We start from the raw sequence: 18,579 nt of genomic DNA on the forward strand, positions 1-18,579 counted from the left end.
TTGGGGCCACACACCCTCAGAGACCCCCAGCTCTCTCCCAGCCAGATTATCTTCTTGGCCATGAGTGCATGCTCCAGACGCACAGGGATCCATGAACACCTGTGGACTGTATAAAGGCCCCAATCCCTCCATGAAGCCATATGCCATTCAAACCCAGGGGTAAGGGCAGGGGAACTGGACAATGAATAGGAAAGAAGGAAGAACTGATGCTTTGAATTGTGGCGTTAGAAAAGAATATTGAATATACCATGGACTGCCAGGACAAATAAGTCTGTCTTGGAAGAACTACAGCCAGAATGTTCCTTAGAAGGGAGGATGGTGAGACTTCATCTCACATATTTTGGACATGTTATCAGGAGGGATCAGCCCCTGGAGAAGGACATCAGGCTTGGTAGAGCAGAGGGTCAGCAAAAAAGAGAGAGATCCTTAACGAAATGGGTTGATACAGTGGCTACAACGGTGGGCTCAAACATAGCAAAGATGGTGAGGATGGTGCTGGACCAGGCAGTGTTTTATTTTGTTGTTCACAGGGTCACCATGAGCTAGAGCCGGCTAGAAGGCACCTAACAACAACAACAACAAGGGAAGGGGAGTGTGGGCTTGATGGGCTGCTCAGGGGACAGGACATCAGGCCACCCAGCTCATGTGACAGGGAATATAGCTGGGCATGTGTTCCTCAGCTTGGACCATACACGACCAGCTGCCCTCTCTGAAGTCTCGTCTTTGCCCCTGAATCCCTAGTGGTACAGTTAATGCACTTGCTGATAACCAAAAGGTTGGAGGCTCGAGTCTCCCCAGAGGCAGCTTGTGAGAAAATCCTGGCCATCTACTTCTGAAAAATCAGCCCCTAAAACCCTACATAGCGCAGTCCTACTCAGACACACATGTGGTCACCATGAGCCAGAATCAACTCTACAGCAAGGTTTGTCTCTGCCCTGCCTCTGTTTCCCCAAATCATGCTTGTGACTAAAGGCCCAGGTCTGTGAATCTGCACAGAGGACACTTTATGAGATTCTTGAAGCAGGGGCTCTGAGGCCTTCCTGTTTAGGAAGCCTAGCTCTCTGTGTCAGGAGTCCAGCCCAGAGCCAAGATGGCTTCCGGCTTGGGGGCGTGAGTTGTGACCAGGCAGAGATGGAGGTCTGTGCTGAGTACCATGGCAACCCTTACAACCTTACTGGCACCCAGTCAGGGTTGTTCTGGCCTCACCCTCTGTTCAGAGAAGCGAGTCCTGGGCTCCGCCTGCAAGTCACAGTAGCCCCAAACTCCTCTCCTGATCTCACACTCTGGGCTCAGCCATGGCCATCTCAGATGTCCCAGGCAGGAGGAGGTGGCAGCTGTGATTGCCTCCAGGTGTCAGATCATCCACCTGGGCACTTGCTCAGCAGCAGGAACACACCTTCTCACAGAACACACCTTCTCACAGAAAACACCAGCTGCCAATACCCCAGCAATCCTCTTTTGTGACCCCACGGTGCTGAAGCGTGTCTGGGAGAAAGCCCCTCCCTCCCCCACAGTCCCCTCCTCGGCCCCTCCTGTTTCCCAGACTAAGGCTGCCCCGACCAGGTACTGCAGAAGGATGCCAAGTCGGCCAATGTGTCCAGGCCCTGGGCTCTGGCTTCATGGTGAGCAGTCCCAAAATTCCAACACTTCCTACCACCAACGTGCTTGTTATGCATTGAATTATGTCCCCTAAAAATGTGTGTCCGTTTGGCTAGGCTGTGATTCCCAGTATTGTTTGATTGTCCACCATTTTGTTATCTGATGTGATTTTCCTATGTATCGTGTCTTAGTCATCTAGTGCTACCGTAACAGAAATACCACAAGTGGATGGCTTTGATAAAGAGAAACTTATTTTCTCACAGTCTAGCAGGTTACAAGTCCAAATTCAGGGCATCGGCTCCAGGGGAAGGCTTTCTCTCTTTGTCGGCTCTGGAGGAAGATCCTTGCCCTCAATCTATCCCTGGTCGAGGAGCTTCTCAGGCACAGGGACCCCATGTCCAAAGGAAGCACTCTGCTCCTGGTGCTGTTTTCTTGGTGCTATGAGGTCCCCAACTCTCTGTTTGCTTCCCTTTCCTTTTATCTCTTGAGAGATAAAAGGTGGTGCTGGCCACACCACAGGGAAACTCCCTTTACCTTGGATCAGGGAGGTGGCTTGGGTAAGAGTGGTGTTCCAATCCCACCCTAATCCTCTTAATATAAAATTACAATCACAAAATAGAAGACAACCACGGAATACTGGGAATCATGGCCTAAGTTAATACACACATTTTGGGGGGGACATAATTCAATCCATGACATTTTGTAAATCCTACCCCTATTATTGTGATTTTCCTATGTATTGTGTCTTAGTTATTTAGTGCTGCCATAACCTCTATGAGGTTAAAGAGGCAGGGTTAGAGGCAGTAACGTTAATGAGGCAGGACTCAATCTGCAAGATAAGGTTGTATCTTGAGTCAGTCTCTTTTGAAATATAAAAGAGAGAAGCCAGCAGAGAGACAAGGGACCTCCCACCACCAAGAACATAGCGCTGGGAGCAGAATATATCTTTTGGGCTTGGGGTCCCAGGGCACAGAAGCTCCTTGATTGGGGAAGAATGATGACAAGAACCTTCCCCAAGAGCTGACAGAGAGAGAAAGCCTTCCCATGGAGCCAGCACTCTGAATTCAGACTTCTAGCCTCCTAAACTGTGAGAGAATAAATTTCTTTGTAAAAGCCTTCCACTTGTGGTATTTCTGTTACAGCGGCACTAGATAAACCCCACTAGTCTCTCAGTTTGTCGTACTGTGGGGGCTTGTACGTTGCTGTGATGCCGGAAGCTATGCCATCAGTATTCAAATACAAGTAGGGCCACCCATGGCAGACAGGTTTCAGCTGAGCTTGCAGACTAAGAAAGATTAGGAAGAAGGATTCGGTGGTCTACTACTGAGAAGGATTAGTCAGTGAAAACCTTACGAATAGCAGCAGAACACAGTCTGATACAGTGCCAGAAGATGAGCCCCCCAGGTTGGAAGGCACTTGAAATACAACTGGGGAAGAGCTGCCTCCTCAAAATAGAGTCGACCTTAATGATGTGGATGGAGTCAAGTTTTTAGGACCTTCATTTGCTGATGTGGCACGACTCAAAATCAGAAGAAACAGCTGCAAACATCCGTTAAAAATTGAACCTAGAATGTATGAAGTATGAATCTAGGAAAACTGGAAATCACCAAAAATGAAATGGAACGCATAAACATTGATATCCCAGGCATCAGTGAGCTAAAGTGGACTGATATTGGCCATTTTGAATCAGACAAACATATGGTCTACTATGCCAGGAATGACAACTTGAAGAGGAATGGTGTTGCATTTATCATCAAAAAGGATATTTCAAGATCTATTCTGAAGTACAATGCTGTCAGTGATAGGATAATATCCATACACCTACAAGGAAGACCAGTTAATATGACTATTATTCAAATTTACTCACCAACCACTAAGGCCAAAGATGAAGAAGTTGAAGATTTTTACCAACTTCTGCAGTCTGAAATTGATTAACCACGCAATCAAGATGCATTGATAATTACTGGTGATTGGAATTCGAAAGTTGGAAACAAAGAAGAAGGATGAGTAGTTGGAAAATATGGCCTTAGTGATAGAAACCATGCTGGACATCGAATGATAGAATTTTGTAAGACTGACTTCTTCTTTGCAAATACCTTTTCTCACTAACATAAACGGCGACTATACACATGGACCTCGCTAGATGGAATACACAGGAATCAAATCTACTACATCTGTGTAAAGTGACAATGGAGAAGATCAATATTATCAGTCAGAACAAGGCCAGGGGCCAACTGCAGAAGAGACCATCAAGTGCTAATATGCAAGTTCAAGTTGAAACTGAAGAAAATCACAGCAAGTCCACGAGAGCTAGAGTACGACCTTGAGTATATCCCACCTGAATTTAGAGACCATCTCAAGAAGAAATTTGACTCGTCAAACACTAATGACGAAAGACCAAACGAGTTGTGGAATAAAATCAAGGACATCACACGTGAAGGAAGCAAGAGGTCATTAAAAAGACAGGAAAGAAAGAAAAGACCAAAACGGATGTCAGAAGAGACTCTGAAACTTGCTCTTGAACGTCGAGCAGCTAAAACAAAAGGAAGAAATGATGAAAAAAGGCTGAACAGAAGATTTGAAAGGGCAGCTTGAGAAGAGAAACTATTATGACAACATGTGCAAAGAACTGGAGATAGAAAACCAAAGGGAAGAACGTGCTTGGAATTTCTCAAGCTGAAACAACTGAAGAAAAAATTCAAGCCTCAAGGTGAAATAGTGAAGGATTCTATGGGGAAAATATTAAACGACACAGGAAGCATCAAAAGAAGGTGTAAGGAATTCACAGAGACACTATACCAAAAAGATTTGGTCAACATTCAACCATTTCAGGAGGTAGCATATAATCAGGAGCCAAGGGTACTGAGGTGAAGAAGTCCAAGACGCACTGAAGGCATTGTCAAAAAACACTACTTCAGGAATTGACAGATATCAATTGAGATGTTTCAACAAACAGATGAAGCGCTGGAGGTGCTCACTCATCTATGCCAAGAAATGTGAAGACAGCTACCTGGCCAACAGACCGGAAGAGAGATCCATATTTCTGCCTATCCCCAGGAAAGGTGATCTAACCGAATGTGGAAATTATTGGACAATATCATTAACATCATACACAAGTAAAACTTCCCTGAGGATCATTCAAAAGCAGCCACAGCAGCATATCGACAGGGAACCGCCAGAAATGCAGGCCAGATGCAGAAGAGGCCGTGGAAGCAGGGATCTCATTGCAGATGTCACATGGATCCTGGCTGAAAGCAGAGAATACCAGAGGATGTTTACCTGTGTTTTATGGACTAGGCAAAGGCGTTTCACTGTGTGAATCATAACAAATTATGGGTAACATTGCAAAGAATGGGAATTCCAGAACACTTAATTGTGCTCATGAGGAAACTTTACATAAATCAAGAGGTAGTTGTTCGAACAGAACAAGGGGGTACTGCGTGGTTCAAAGTCAGGAAAGGTGGGCATCAGGGTTGTAGCCTTTCAAAATACCTATTCAATTTGTACGCTGAGCACATAATCCCAGAAGCTGGACAATATGAAGAAGAGTGGGGCATCAAGATTGGAGGAAGGCTCATTAACAACCTGCTTTATGCAAATGACACATTTTGCTTGAAAGTGAAGAGAACTTGAAGCACTTACTGTTGAAGATCAAAGACCACCGCCTTCAGTATGGATTATAACTCAACATAAAGAAAATAAAAATCCTCAAAACGGAACCAATAAGCAACATCATGATGAATGGAGAAAGACTGAAGTTGTCAAGGATTTCATTTTACTTGGATCCATAATCAACACCCATGGAAGCAGGAGTCAAGAAATCAAAAGATGCATTGCATTGGGCAAATCTGCTGCAAAATACCTCTTTAAAGTGTTAAAAAGCAAAGATGTCCCCTGAAGACTAAAGTGCACCTGACCCAAGCCACGTTGTTATTGTTGTTGTTAGGTGCCTTCGAGTCAGTTCCGACTCATAGCAACCCTATGCACAACAGAACGAAACACTGCCCGGTCCTGAGCCACCCTTACAATCGTTGTTATGCTTGAGCCCGTTGTTGCAGCCACTGTGTCACTCCACCTCGTTGAGGGTCTTCCTCTTTTCTGCTGACCCTGTACTCTGCCAAGCATGATGTCCTTCTCCAGAGACTGATCCCTCCTGACAACATGTCCAAAGTATGTAAGATGGAGTCTTGCCATCCTTGCTTCTAAGAAGCATTCTGGTTGTACTTCTTCCAAGACAGATTTGCTCGTTCTTTTGGCAGTCCATGGTATATTCAATATTCTTTGCCAACACCACAATTCAAAGGCGTCAATTCTTCTTCGGTCTTCCTTATTCATTGTCCAGCTTTCACACGCATATGATGTGATTGAAAATACCATGGCTTGGGTCAGATGCACCTTAGTCTTCAGGGTGACATGTTTGCTTTTCAACGCTGTAAAGAGGTCCTTTGCAACAGATTTGCCCAATGCAGTGCGTCATTTGATTTCTTGACTGCTGCTTCCATGGCTGTTGATTGTGGGTCCAAGTAAAACGAAATTCTTGACAACTTCAATCTTCTCCCCATTTCTCATGATGTTGCTTATTGGTCCAATTGTGAGGATTTTTGTTTTCTTTATAACATAAAGTAATCCATACTGAAGGCTGTGGTCTTTGATCTTCATCAGCAGTAAGTGCTTCAAGTCCTCTTCACTTCCAGCAAGCAAGGTTGTGTTATCTGCCCAATGCAGGTTATTAATGAGTCTTCCTCCAATCCTGATGCCCCTTTCTTCTTCTTATAGTCCAGCTTCTCAGATTATTTGCTCAGCATATAGATTGAAAAGATACGGTGAAAGGATATAACCCTGACTCACGTCTTTCCTGACTTTAAACCACTCAGTATTCCCTTGTTCTGTCCGAACAACTGCTTCTTGATTTATGCACAGGTTCCTCATGAGCATAATTCAGTGTTCTGGAATTCCCATTCTTCACAATGTTATCCATCATCTGTTCTGATTCACGTAGTCAGATGCCTTTGCATAGTCAATAAAACACAGGCAAACATCCTTCTGGTATTCTCTGCACTCAGCCAGGATCCATCTGACATCAACAATGATATCCCTGCTTCCACGTCCTCTTCTGAATCCATCCTGAATTTCTGGCAGTTCCCCGTCAACATACCGCTGCAGCCTATTTTGAATGATCTTCAGCAAAATTTTGCTTGGGTGTGATATTAATGATATTGTTCAACAAGGTCGACATTTGGTTGCACCACCTTTCTTGGGAAGAGGCATAAATACGGATCTCTTCCAGTCCGTTGGTCAGGTAGTTGTCTTCCAAATTTCTTGGCATAGACGAGTGAGCACCTCCAGCGCTGCATCTGTTTGTTGAAACATCTCAACTGATATTCCATCAATTCCTGGAGCCTTGTTTTTCACCAATGCCTTCAGTGAAGCTTGAACTTCGTCCTTCAATACCATCAGTTCCTGATCATACACTATCTCTTGAAATGGTTGAAATCATTGACTAATTCTTTTGGGTATAATGACTGTGTTTTCTTTCCATCTTCTTTTGATGCTTATTGTGTAGTTTAATATTTTCCCCATAGAATCCTTCACTATTGCAACTTGAGGCTTGAATTTTTTTTTCAGTTCTTTCAGCTTGAGAAACACCAAGTGTGTTCCTCCCTTTTGGTTTTCTCTCTCTAGCTCTTTGTACATGTCATTATAATACTTTGTCTTTTTGAGATGCCCTTTGAAATCTTCAGTTCTTTTACTTCATCATTTCTTCCTTTTGCTTTAGGTGCTTGATGTTCAAGAGCAAGTTTCAAAGTCTCCTCTGACACCCATCTTGGTCTTTTCTTTCTTTCCTGTCTTTTTGATGACCTCTTGCTTTCTTCATGTGTGACATCCTTGATGTCATTCCACAACTCGTCTGGTCTTTGGTCATTAGTGTTCAATGCATCAAATCTATTCTTGAGATGGTCTCTATATACAGGTGGGATATACTCCCGTGGACTTGCTCTGATTTTCTTCAGTTTCAACTTGAACTTGTGTACGAGCAGTTGATGATCTGTTCTATAGTTGGCCCCTGGCCTTGTTCTGACTGATATTGAGCTTTTCCATAGTTTCTTTCCACAGATGTAGTAGATTTGATTCCTGTGTATTCCGTCTGGTGTGGTCCATGTGTATAGTCACCGTTTATGTTGGTGAAAAAAGGTATTTGCAATGAAGAAGTCATTGGTCTCGCAAAATTCTATCATTCAGTCTCCAGCATGGTTTCTATTACCGAGGCCATATTTTCCAACTACTGATCCTTCTTCGTTTCCAACTTTTGCATTCCAATCACCAGTAATCATCAATGCGTCTTGACTGCGTGGTTGATCAATTTCAGACTGCAGCAGCTGATAAAAAATCTTTAGTTTCGTCATCTTTGGCCTTAGTGGTTGGTGTATAAATTTGAATAATAGTCGTATTAACTGGTCTTCCCTGTAGGCGTATGGATATTACCCTATCACTGACAGCATTGTACTTCAGGATGGAGCTTGAAATATCATTTTTGATGATAAATGCAACACCATTTCTCTTCAAGTTGTCTTCATGACTATATGACTGTCTGATTCAAAATGGCCAATACCAGTCTACTTCAGCTCACTAATGCCTAGGATATCGATGTTTGTGTGTTCCATTTCATTTTTGATGATTTCTAGTTTTCCTAGATTCATACTTTGTACATTCTAGGTTCCGATTATTAATGGGTGTTTTCAGCTGCTGCTTCTCATTTTGAGTCACGCCACATCAGCAAATGAAGGTCCCGAAAGCTTTTCTCCATCCACTTCATTAAGGTAGGCTTTACTTTGAGGAGGCAGCTCTTCCCCAGTTGTATTTTGACTGCCTTCCAACCTGAGGGGCTCATCTTCTCGCATTGTATCAGACAGTGTTCCGCTGATATTCGTAAGGTTTTCACTGGCTTATTCTTTTCAGAAGAAGACTGCCAGGTCCTCCTTCCTAGTTTGTCTTAATCGGGAATCTCAGCTGAAACCTGTCCTCCATGGGTGACCTTGCTGGTATCTGAATACCTGGTTGTATAGCTTCCAGCACCACAGCAACATGCAAGCCCCCAGAGTATGACAAACTCACAGATACGTGCACCCCAAAAACTCCTCTCCTGACTACTTTTTATTAAAGACTTGTTGAAGACTCAGTAATAGAGGATGCTACAAACTGAGTTGAGATACCTCAACTTTCTCCTGCCAATTTCCTGAGGTTGATTTTTTCTTCATTCCCAAAATCATGGGGGATGAACCACCCACAGAACCATGGACAAAAGTGGTCCCCCCAAGGACACTATAGCCACTTCTCAGTGATGTCACTGCTGTTTGAAGGAACAGCCCTGGTGAATTCATTTATCCAATGAGCAAGTAGAATAAGAATGGCGCAGCTTCCTGTCCTAACTCAACTCAGCTTTCCCTTGGAGCAATAGGGCCCTGAGACCTAGGCAGCTTGGCCGCGGCTCACTGACATAGCTTCTCGTCGGGGGTGGAAGTGTTGCGGTAGTTTTCATTCCTTGTCTAGGGCCCAAGAAAGGATCCAGCACAAAAACCTACCACCCAGTTTCCCTTTGATGGTGTTGAAGTATTCTGAGCTGGGACTACCCTTCAGGCCTGTCCACACATGTCCTGCCCTGAGGCCTGGGGGCCAGGGAGGCTGCATCATGGTCTTAGCCCTTCAGTGGGACGGATATGGGGCTGGGGGTTGTCAACTGCCCAGGATGAGGGAGCAGCCCTAAGGAGGAGAAGCTTGTTAACCCAGCCACCCACAAAGGGCTGAGACATACATTCTCTGGGTTCAGAGATTAGATAGCTCCAGAGGGGAGGGCAGCCAGGGTGGAGGGAGGACAAGGGGAAGGGGAACCAGGGAAGAGAGGAGCCAGAGGGAGGGGGGCCAGGTGGTAGGAGGGCCGGGGAGGGGGCCAGAGGGAGGGGAATCATGGGAAAGGGGACAAGGGGGAGGGGACTAAGGGGAAGGGGGGTCAAGGAGAAGGGGGACAGCATGGAGGGTGACAGGGTCGGGGGGTTAAGATGGAGGGGACTAGGGTGGGAGGGGCAGGGTGGAGGGTGACAGGGTAAACGGAGGCCAGGTGGAGGGGGTCCAGGGTGGAGGGGGGCCAGGGCGGAGGGGGTCCAGGGTCAAGGGGGGACCAGATAGAGGGTGGCTAAGGTTTAGAAGACCATCACCTCCACCGTGTTCCCAGAGTGTGCACCCACGTCCTTCACCACAGGACTAAACTATGTCCCAGCGTTAACCCACCAGGTTTGCTGAAACCCCCTCTCTGTAGAGCGTGCTGTATAGAAGGGTGAGCTTGGTCCTACAACACGGAGGTGTGTAGGTGCCTGAAAGGCATCTCTGCTGCGCCCCTAGCCTGGTCACTCTTCTGCAGGGCACATTCTCCCTGCTGCTTCCCCTCAACTCTCCAGCCACAGCCCTGGGTGGGGGGCTCCTTCTGAGATACCGCGGAGTACACAGAGTCACTTCTATTGCAGAAACTGGGGACAATTTTAGGGAAGAAACAGAATAAGATGAAAGATATGAAGTAAAAAAACCCTCCTTCTACATAAATCACATTCCTTTATAAATATTAGGAGGCCCTCTGTGATGGTTGAGGTTGTGTGTCTATGTGGCTAGGCCATGAGTCTCAGTGGTTTGTCAGACATTATGTAAACATCCTCCATTGTGTGACCTGATGTGAGCAGCCAATCAGTTCAAAGAGGATTTTCCTTAGGAGTGCAGCCTGCCCTGCATCCAATATAAATGGATGTTTTGACAAAGCTCACTCTCCCTCGTCGTCCTCTGACCTCCAGTTCTTGGGACATGAGCCAGCAGCCTGCCGCCTGACCTGCCGATTTTGGATTTGCCAGCCCCTGCTACCACGTGAGTCAGGAGAAGGGTCTTGGGTCTTGCCAGCTTCCACAATTGTGTGAGCCACTTCCTTGAAATAAATCTCTCTACATATATTTCTATATATGCTTCACTGGTTTTGCTCCTCTAGACAACCCGGACTAAGACACCCCGTGTAGTGCAAACAGTTAACATGCTTGGCTGCTAATTGAAAGGTTGGACATTCAAGCCGACCCAGAGGCAACTTGGGAGAAAGGCCTGGTGACCTACTTTTGAAACATCAGTCGGTGAAAACCCTATGGAGCACAGCTCTACTCTGACGCACATGGGGGCGCCAAGGCCGACTTGATGGCAACCGGCTGGTTGTGTAAATATTTACTGGCTGCCAGTCCTTGGATTTGCTGATTACAGAAGCATCCAATGGTTATAAAACTTTAAACAAAACTTTAAATGGGACAAAGCTACCCATTAACTGAGCTTCCCAGCCAGTTGGGAAAAGTCCACCACTATTAACATTTAACAGCGAGGCCAAAATCTCTACTCCAAGGACACAGAGGGGACTGCCCCGCCCCGCCCTCCCCCCAGCCCTCTAGAGCAGTCTTTCCCTGATGCCCAGGGTCCTGAGTGCCTGGGAGTCCTATCTGGAGGCCCAGTGTTGGGGGGCTGCCGCAGACAAACACAGCAGAGAAGGGGGCACCTCCTCAAACCTCACGCCCTCTGGCCAGCCCACCTGCTGGGCCCCTCCCCACGAAAGCCCAAATTGGTCCTCTAAGGGCACCCACCACATGCCGGCTCCATGTCCTTTGTGAAATAAAGGAGTCTGCACAAACATGCTCAGAGCCTACGCGTCCCCCTCCACAGCTCTTGTTCTTTCTCTCTCCCCTACGAGGCTCTCCTTCCCCGCAGCCCTCATTCCTGGAGCCCCAGCTGCACCCGCACCCCTTCTCCCCACCCCCTCCCGCCGTGGCTGCTCAGCATGGCCTGTGGGATAGAACAAGTGGCCTGCCTCTAAGGAGTCCTGGGTGGTACAGTCAATGCACTCAGCTGGTGACCAAAAGGCTGGAGGTTCAAGTCCACCTAGAGGTGCCTCAGAAGGAAGGCCCGGTGATCTGCTTCCCCAAAACCGGCCACTGAAAACCCTAAGGAGCACAGTTTTCCACTCTGACACACCATATCACCATGAATCTGAATCCACTGAAAACCCTACGGAGCACGGTTTTCTACTCTGACACACGATGTCACCATGAGTCTGAGTCCAAGGGGAGATCTGCAGGAGGAGGTGACAAAAGCCACACTGGCAAGAGCAGGAGACGGCCTTAGTCCCCCCACAGGACAGACGGAGGGGACAGGTGGGATCCACATGGACCTGCCTCTCTGCTGGCCCCCTCACACCAGCCACGCTAGGAGAGGACAGTGCTGGGTGGAGACAGAGGACACTGGGTGGTGGTTGCAGTGAGATGTGTCGGCTCCCAGCATGACTCTAGAATTGCGTGCTACACTCTCGGTGCTGGGACACAGCTGCCGCAGTCATCACAAGGAGCGAGGGACGTTCACTCAGCCTCAGCGTCACCTTGAGAGGCCCTCAGGCCTTGCGCCCTCTCTCCTCTGGGTCCTTCAACTCTGGGACTCCCAGGGTGGGCTCCTTCTGCTGTGCCCGGGAAGCCTGCACCCACTGTCCCTGCATGGGAGCCCAGGGAACCAGGGTCTGGCCGCACACTCTCGGGACTTGCCAGGTTCAGAGTGGCACGTACATCTCGGTTTGCCCACTACGCAGCCATCCAGTCTCAACTGGTGGGGGACTGCAGTGCCCGACAGAGAGCCCTGGTGTAGGTGGGACTTCCTTGCTTCCCACAGGAATCCCCCAGGCGGGCCACGGAGGAGCAACACTGCTCAAGGCTGTGTGCGGTTGGGGGCGGGGGCTCTGGGTGCATGTGGAAGCCCATGGCTGGCTGGGCTGTAGGGAAGCCCCTCATGGGGGGAGGGGAGGGCTCCAGCCCCCGTCAACCAGCACGTTCCACTTGGGTGTTTTTAATAGAATTCCAGGTAAGAGGCCTTCAGACAAAGGGTGGGAGATGAGGGGCCCAGACCTGCAGACCTAGATGTACACTGAGGCCAGGCTGGGAGCAGACTCTGTTCTTTCCAGGGGGGGACAAGAGAGGATGTCTGTGTGTGACTGAGTGTCTGAGTGTGAGCATGTGTACATATGTGAGTGTGTATGAGTGTGTGCATGGTGTGTGTGTATGTGTATGAGTGTGAAAGTGAGCACGTGTGTACATATGTGAGTGTGTATATGCATGTGTGAGTTTGTGAGTGTGCAAGTGTGTGTACATAAGTGAGTGCATGTGCATATCTGTGTGCGAATGTCAGCATGTGTGTACATGCTGAGTATGCATGTGTGTGACTGTGTGTAAGTGTACACACATGTGAGTGTGTACATGTGAGTGTGTGTGATTGTGTATATGCATGTGTGAGTTTGTGAGTGTGCAAGTGTGTGTACGTGAGTGTATGTGCATATCTGTGTGTGAATGTGAGCATGTGTGTACATGCTGAGTATGCATGTGTGACTGTGTGTAAGTGTACACACGTGTGAGTGTGTACATGTGAGTGTGAGTGTATGCAATGCATGTGTGTGTGCATATGTGGATGTGTGAGTGTGCGTGTGTGTGAATGTGAGTGCATACTATGCATGTGTGCCTGTGTGAGTTTATGTGTCAGTCTGTGAGTCTGTGTGTGTGCATGTGTGAGTCTGTGTGTGTGCACACGCGTGTACAGATTTACTACAAAATCCCCACACACAGCCTCTGGGTGCATGTCGGCGCACGTCCAGTGCAGCGGGACGGGAAGTTCTTTCTTAGCTAGGTGTGGTCTAGGGTTTCTGGCTCACATGCCGGAGCGCCCCCAGGGACCCCCTGGGGGAGCAGGGTGCAGGAAGCACTCGGCAGTGTGGGCACTGGGGGGTGGGGGGAAGGGCAGCACTTACTTCTGACCACACTGAGGCCGAAGAAGTGGGCTTCTCGAATGCTCTTCAGGTCGCACACCTGCTGGAAAAGCTCTCGTCCCGTGGCCTTCACCTGCAAGAGAGGTGGGGAGGAGGCTCAGGAGACGGCCTTGCACACCTGGCCCTGCCGGCAGGCCTGCCCACCGAGACTGAGGCAGCACACTCGCCACTTCTCTGCAAGAGTCCGAGGGACTGCACACTGTCTATGACCCCAGCCGGGCAGGGCAGTGCGGGCGTCCAGGCCTGGTGCTCGATTTTCAAAGGCCACTTGGGCATGCCGGGCAGCCCCCAAGCCTCCACGGCCTCCTCAGCCCCCTGCCCAGGCCGCTCCTGAACGCCGGGCCTAGGGTCTGTGAACCGTGGACAGGGCGGAGGTGCTGTGCACGGCAGCAAGAAGTGGGCCCCCGGCCAGCGGAGGTCAGCCCGTTACCAGGGGCCGCCACTCCCTCCCAGGCCCCACAGTGGTCCGGTATGGGGAAGGGACGTAAGAAGGCGCTGAGCTGTGGTCAACGGTATTTCCACTCGTGAGTTTAGCTGAGCTGTAAAAAAGCAGTTGCCGTTGAGTAGTTAGTTGCTGCCCTGTTGAGGGGTGTGTGTGTGGGTTGAGGGGTGTGTCGGGGGCGGGTGGGGGGCGGGGCATGAGGTAATATACACACAATGCCCAGCAGAGGGCGCGCTGCACAGCCACCATCTATGTAAGAAAGGAGAGCCGTCTTTATGGCATTGACTGATGGAGAACTGGCTGCAAGCCACCTTGAGCTGTCCATACAGTTCAGAAACTTCCAGAGAGAGCGACAGGCTGGCAAGGTGGGCACTAGAGCTGGCTGGCATTAGGAGAATTTGCAAGGCATTTCTTTTTCCGCTCAATTTTAAGAGCCTGTGGTCTGAGTCTCCGTACAGCATTGCAGAAATGGAGGCAATAAGAACTCTGTTAGGAGAGCCAACTGTAGAGAAGCCAGATGGGCCCCCAGTACTTGTATTAGTTCAGAAGACTCAGAAAGGAGTCACCACCCCCAACCAAAAGTCAAAACCAAAAACCCCGAGCCTAAAAAAAAAAAAGTTTTTTTTTTTTTTAGCTGATTTGTTCTTTCAGTCAGTCATCACACACGTGCCCAGAGCCACATGTCAAACGTCCAGCCTGCCTGTCCCCCATTCTTTGTGCAAGACTAGCACCTGGGCCCTGGAGCCTCTGGGTAGGGAGCCCCCTGTGGGACCAGGGTGGGCCCCAGCTCTAACTCACCCACACGGCGACAGTGAATGAACTCCCATCTTTACATCCAATAGGGGCCCACAGGTGTTTCTGTTCTCCAACTGGTCCCCAAGCACTGCAAGACCTGACTGAGAACACGGGGTTCATCCGCACCCCCAGTTTTCCAAACAACTGCTCCTTCCAAACCCTGCCCAGGGGACTTTCTCTACCAACACCCCCACCCACCTCCCTCTCGTCACTTGCCAGCTCCTGCAAAAGTCAAAGTCAGGTCCACTCTGACGGGAGTGGGGTCAGCTTCCAGGCTGTGTCCCTTGTGACCACAGGGGGCCTGGGAATGATGATGTGAGGATCACTGTATCCTTGGGGTGACCTATAGCATGGGAGTTGAATTGTGTCCCCCCAAAATATGTGAGGAAATCCTAACCCCTGTGCTTGAGGATGGGAGCCCATAGGGAAGAGGGTTTTGTATATCAGTGTGGGGTGTGTCCTAAGGCCAATCACTTCTGAGCCATAAAAAGTGCAGATTAGACGCAGAAGCAAGCAGCAGGAATGGTGGGCAGAGACGCCACGTGCAGACCTCCAAGGGATCCAGGAACCTCGAGGCTGCAGAAGCTGGGACCAGTGTCTCCCCCACAGCCGAAGGACAGAACCTTCCCTAGAGCTGGTGCCCTGGATTGGGACTTTAGCCTCCTGAACTGTAAGAAAATAAATGTCTGCTCTTTAAAGGCCCCCATTGTGGTTTTTCAGTCATAGCAGCCTTAGGAGAGCGAGACGGTCAACTTCGTAAAGAATCTAGGTTGTGCACACAGAGGGCTTAGTTAGCCACGTCTCCATGGGTGTGTTGGCCCTGATAGAAACGGGGCTCCTCAGTGTCTAAGTAAATACTGGAAGACTCTGATGAGACAAAGAGCAACTTCCTAGTTATCCCTCTGGGATGTTTGAACAACTGGATAGAAACTTCCATCAGCTCTGCCAAGAAGCTGTGACAGACCCATCGCTTACACCTTTGTTTGGATGTCAACCTGCAAAAAAATTATTACAATTTGTTTTTTAATCTATATTTTTAGAAAAGATTTTGTAGGGGTTGATTGTGGCCAGAGTCCCTCAGTAGTGTAAATGGTTAACACACTCAGCTGATAATCAAAAGGTTGGTGGTTCTAGTCCACCCAGAGACGCCTCAAAAGAAAGGCCTAGCAATCTACTTCTTGAAAAATCAGCCCTTGAAAACCCTGTGGAGTGCAGTTCTACTCTGACACACAGGGTCTACATCAACTCCACTGCAATTAGTCTACTGGTAATTGTCATGACTAACGGGGCCCCAGCTAGCAAGACCAACACAAGGAGTCAGTATTCTGGTCTCCTCTTGCATCTACCCAAAGTGCTCATTAATAGGTGCTCGGTAAGGGCCCGACTGAATAAACGAATGATTTAATTAACATGTCTCACTGAAGGAAATTCTGAATAATGTGATACCGGGGAGCGCCCAAATGGAGCCCTCTTACCAGAAAGGATTAGAGGGATCCTAACTTTTCTGTTGACCTCTGGGCCCAGCACTGAGTGAACGTCCTCCCAATAGAAAGGCTAGCAGCCCCTGGGGGCACAGGTCCCTGGCTGGGGCTGAGGCCCTCAACTTTGTCTGCAAGCTGATGCTGGCACCTCCCACCTGTGGTCTGGGATCCACCACCAGGGAGGCTATGCAGGCAAGTCAGAGCCCTGTATTCAACAGCACACTTCATGGGAGCACCCCATGTCTGTTGGAGGGTGATGGCGGGGGGGGGGGTCAGTGGCAGAGAACATGTAGGAGAGACTGAGAGAAAGGTGGGGGCTAGGACAAAAGACTTCAAGAGGTGTACCACACAGAAGACACTTCCTGATTACCCAGACCCAGTCAGGGATGCTGGGGACCCAGAGAGAACCCACCGCACATTTGTCTGTTATACTATGGTGGCTTAAATGTTGTTGATGCTGGAAGTTATGCAACTCATACTTCAAATACCAGCAGGTCACCCACAGTGGACAGGTTTCAGCAGAGTTTCCAGACTGAGACAGACTAGGAAGAAAGGCCTGGCCATCTGCTGCCAAAAACTAGTCAATGAAAACATTACGGATCACAACAGAACACTGTCTGATACAGTGCTAGAAGATGAGCCCCCTAGGTTGGAAGACACTCAAAATACACAGTGGCCACAACAATGGACTCGAGCACACCAACAATCACGAAGATGGCACAGGACTGGGCGGCATTTTGTACATGGGGTGGCCATGAGTCGGAGCCGACTTGACGGCAGCTGACAACAACAGGGAGAGAATGGAAGCTGAACAAGGAAGCTTGGTGGACTTGCAGTTTGGTGGTGATGGCAGAACACAAAGGCAACAAGTCCAAGGGCACAGGCAGACACACTTCTCCAGGAATGCCTGAGTCAGATGGTTGTTCTCGTATGGGACAGCCTCAGCCTTTGGGGATGATTGTGACCCCTGAGCATACTGCCTCACTTTCTGTCACTGCACACCTTCTCCTAAGCTTCTCAGACATGTGACTGGGGTTGGCCTTTGCTAGCCAGTTGGTTCTGGCAAGCTGTCTGCACGTTCCCAGGTGGGGAGGTGGTGCTACCACAGATCACAAAGCCCCCCACAGAAAACTAGAGACCAGTGTGGGTCTCCTGAGTCCTATCTCTGAGTCTCATGTTCCTTCATCCAGGGCAGGGCCAACCCCACATCCCTACACACCCAGGGTCCCAGAAGGAGGCTCAGGGAAAGTGGTCTGGAGCACAGGTCCCTCCGCTGAGCAGGGCTGGCCCAGGAGCTGGGGAAAAGGACAGCATAGAGTGGCCAGGAAGGAGGGAACTAGACAAGATTTAAGGGTGGTGGAGCCAGGGGGGCAGTGTCTCTGTCTTGTGGGGCAGCCAGTGAGGTAGGAAAAGAAAAAACATTGACAATCTGTCAAATGGGGAGAAGCCAACAGACCAAGTACCCAGCCTTGCACACTTCACAATGAAAGAGCACTTGACACCTCCCTGGCCTGTGGGGGGGACCCTGGGGAGGTGAGCGTGGGTGACTGTGGGGGCCCTACCCCCAACCTAGGATACACAGCCTGCCACCGCCCCCATGTCAGCTCTCTGCAGCCTCGCCCAAGACACACACGGCCCCACTGTGCCCATGCCTGCATCCTGTGGACCCCAAACCGAGTCCCCCAACTCATCCCACAGCCAGCCCTCCCAGGGCCCCCACTCACTCCACAGCCATACCCCAGGGTCTTCCACTTACCCCCATGGTCAGCTCCCCAGGGCCCTCACTCACTCCCACAGTCCCCATTCAGCCCCATGGCCCCCACTCACCCCCACAGACCCCAATCACCCCACAGCCAGCCCCCCACAGCCCCCACCCACCCCCGCGGCCCCCGCGGCCCCCACTCACCCCCATGGCCAACCCCCCAGGGCCCCCACTCACCCCTATGGCCAGCCCCCAGGGCCCCCACTCACCCCCATGGCCAGCCGCAGTCGCTCCTGCGTGGGCAGCAGCACGACCACATTGCGCCGCTCTGAGATCGTCTCTCCATCAGGGCTCAGGGCCGGGGTGTCGGCCATCACCCCCTGTGGAGACACAGGGTCGTCATCAGCTGGGGGCCGGGCTGAGGAGCTAGGAGGGACAGTGTCCACCATCAGTGGTGTCGCCAGGCCCGAGGGTAGAGCCATGCAGGGCCGTGAAGTGCCTGCTTCTGGCAGCAAAGCTGCTTAGCCATGGGGACACATGGCCCTGGGCTGGCTGGGATGACTGATGGGCAGATGGACGGACAGTTGGATGGATGGCTGCAGAAGCCCTGAGTGGGTGGGGCAGGCAGGGCAAGGGTCAGAAGACCGCTCCTGGTGCTCAGCAGGGACGGCGGGAATCACACGGCGTCTCA

The 18,579-nt window shown here is 49.8% G+C and overlaps 1 protein-coding gene across 8 annotated transcripts in view; it reads right to left on the minus strand.

Moving 5' to 3' along the window:
- Nucleotides 1-18,579, minus strand: part of FRMD1 (FERM domain containing 1) — a 68,669-nt gene that overhangs the window by 28,013 nt on the left and 22,077 nt on the right. For all 8 annotated transcript variants that reach the window (XM_049905667.1, XM_049905677.1, XM_049905697.1 and 5 more), the window contains 2 exons: nucleotides 18,158-18,268; nucleotides 13,451-13,541 (listed from right to left, as the gene is read on the minus strand). In XM_049905667.1, coding sequence (XP_049761624.1) covers nucleotides 13,451-13,541; nucleotides 18,158-18,262 — 196 coding nt within the window. In that variant the 5' untranslated portion in view covers nucleotides 18,263-18,268. The remainder of the gene's footprint in view (nucleotides 1-13,450; nucleotides 13,542-18,157; nucleotides 18,269-18,579) is intronic.

This window comes from Elephas maximus, chromosome 1 (assembly GCF_024166365.1).
Source record: "Elephas maximus indicus isolate mEleMax1 chromosome 1, mEleMax1 primary haplotype, whole genome shotgun sequence".
In the NCBI taxonomy this organism is placed as follows: domain Eukaryota; kingdom Metazoa; phylum Chordata; class Mammalia; order Proboscidea; family Elephantidae; genus Elephas; species Elephas maximus.